Source organism: Morone saxatilis, unplaced genomic scaffold (genome assembly GCF_004916995.1).
Source record: "Morone saxatilis isolate NCDOM2014 unplaced genomic scaffold, NCSU_SB_2.0 Contig18, whole genome shotgun sequence".
Taxonomy (NCBI): domain Eukaryota; kingdom Metazoa; phylum Chordata; class Actinopteri; family Moronidae; genus Morone; species Morone saxatilis.
Genome location: NW_023339740.1, coordinates 27,903,246 through 27,905,250, shown reverse-complemented (window position 1 = coordinate 27,905,250; position 2,005 = coordinate 27,903,246). Strand labels below are relative to the sequence as shown.

At 39.3% G+C, this 2,005-nt stretch overlaps 1 protein-coding gene across 1 annotated transcript in view; it reads left to right on the top strand.

Annotated features, from left to right (window-relative positions):
• Nucleotides 1–2,005, top strand: part of LOC118328758 (dedicator of cytokinesis protein 3-like) — a gene marked incomplete in the record, with an annotated part of 127,180 nt that overhangs the window by 120,662 nt on the left and 4,513 nt on the right. Inside the window, 2 exon segments of the mRNA XM_035662658.1 lie at nt 288–371; nt 795–911. Coding sequence (XP_035518551.1) covers nt 288–371; nt 795–911 — 201 coding nt within the window.

The following is a 2,005-nucleotide window of genomic DNA, read 5'->3' as shown; positions in this document are numbered from 1 at the left end:
AGCTTCTGTGTCACAAACAGTCCAACAGCAACCTCATGTCAGTCATGATTTTCTAATCATCTTAACCACTAATAGCATCAGTGGGGAAGTGCTGGGTAAATGTCTGAGTTCGGGTAAATCCACTTTGTCTTGTACAGTTTAAAACACACAACACTGGTACTGAGTTAATATCTGTTTTGATGAGCAAGATGTTTTTGTTTCATGTCCTTACCCCAATATTAATGATGCATGACAGTTAGTTGTTAAGTAATTTGGTGACGACAATTTTTTTTCTTCTTTATCACTAGGCTTTCTTTGATAAGGAGTATATCACCAGCCACCCTGAAGACACAGAGAAGATCACTCAGCTCAAAGACCTGATGCAGGAGCAGGTGAGAAATGACATTGTTGGTTCAACATACTGAACTACATGCTCTACGTGTGCCTTTATTTAGTCTGACTGGCACTAGAACTGCTACTTTGAAACGAATAATCGACTATTTGCATTATGAATTGCATAAGTTCAAATACAATGGTTCACTCTCATGGAAGCATGAACGTGCAGAACAAATTACTTATCATCTACTCATTGGATTTTGATTCTGTATTTGCTCTGATTTTTTTATATTAAAAGTCAGAACAAAGATTTATAATTAATGCTTTAAAAAATATCTACAGTGACGTTCGTCTGCAGGCTCAAAACGGAAGAACAGGAGAGATTTTTCAGAAAGCTCAGGGACTTATAAAAGAGGTAACTGCCACTCTCTCTGCACGATAGAAATCTCATCTGATGATGTTTTATTATTCTCCCGCAGGTTCACGTCCTCGGAGTTGGCCTGGCCGTGCACGAGAAACTGGTCCACCCAGAAATGCGTCCCCTGCACAAGAAACTGATAGATCAGTTCCAGATGATGAGGAGCAGCCTCTGCCATGTTAGTGCCCAGAAACATTCACACCAAAAGCATTTCACTTTATTATATTACAACCTTATAAATAATGAGAAAAACATACCGTACGCACACATGTTGCTCCAGAATAATTCTGCTCTTCATGAGCCTAAATATGATTAACCAATGTTGTGCCTGGAAGAGGGTTTGTTCTATTGTAAACATGCTGGAAGGTTGGATCATCATCACAAAGCTAATTAGCAGCTTCTTCAAAGAGAATGTTATCATGCTTCTAGCTCAGATAAGTGGGTCTCTGCTAACAATCTCAACTTTTCACCTTTTAACTTATTGGGACATTAAAACTCAACAACGCAACATACAGCAACTTTAAGTGGTTATTCCAACAATACTGTATGTGGATGTGTTGAGAGCTGCAATTATTAAATGGTTAATTGATTAGTAAATTCATTGCCAACTTCTTTGCTTATCAATAATTGTTTTGAGTAATTTTGTAAGAAAGCATGTCAGAATTCTCAGATTTTAGCTTCCCAAATAGACTATTTTTTCTTTAGTCCTCTATGACAGTAAACTGAATATATTTGGGTTGTGGACAAAACAAGACAAAGACATTTGAGGACGTCACCTTGGGCTTTAGGAAACACTGATCAACATTTTTACACATTTACCACCATTTTATGAACCAAACTATAATAAATCGACTAATAAATGAATGGAGAAAATGGCAGACAGATGAATTGATAATGAAAACAGTCATTGCTGACTTGAGTTTGTCCATGTGGTGTGTGTGCACATATGTGAGGGCAGTGTGAATATTCAGAGCAGTGTTTCTATGTGGCGTTGCAGGGTCTGCCTGGTTTAGACAAGGTTGGTTCAGGAGCCAACACCCCCAGAGGGATCCTGGCCTCTCACAGCCCGATGAGCCCCGAGAGCTTCAAACTCCTGCACCGGCACAGGTCAGCAACACACACACACACACACTTTTCACATTCCTTTTATCCTCAAGGGAGACTTTGCACTTTGTTCTGCTTTGTCAGTCGGTTACACTCATCCGTCCACACTCACATGACGTCACATTTTCATCACATCTGTCAACACACACACATCTTCTTCTTCTTCTT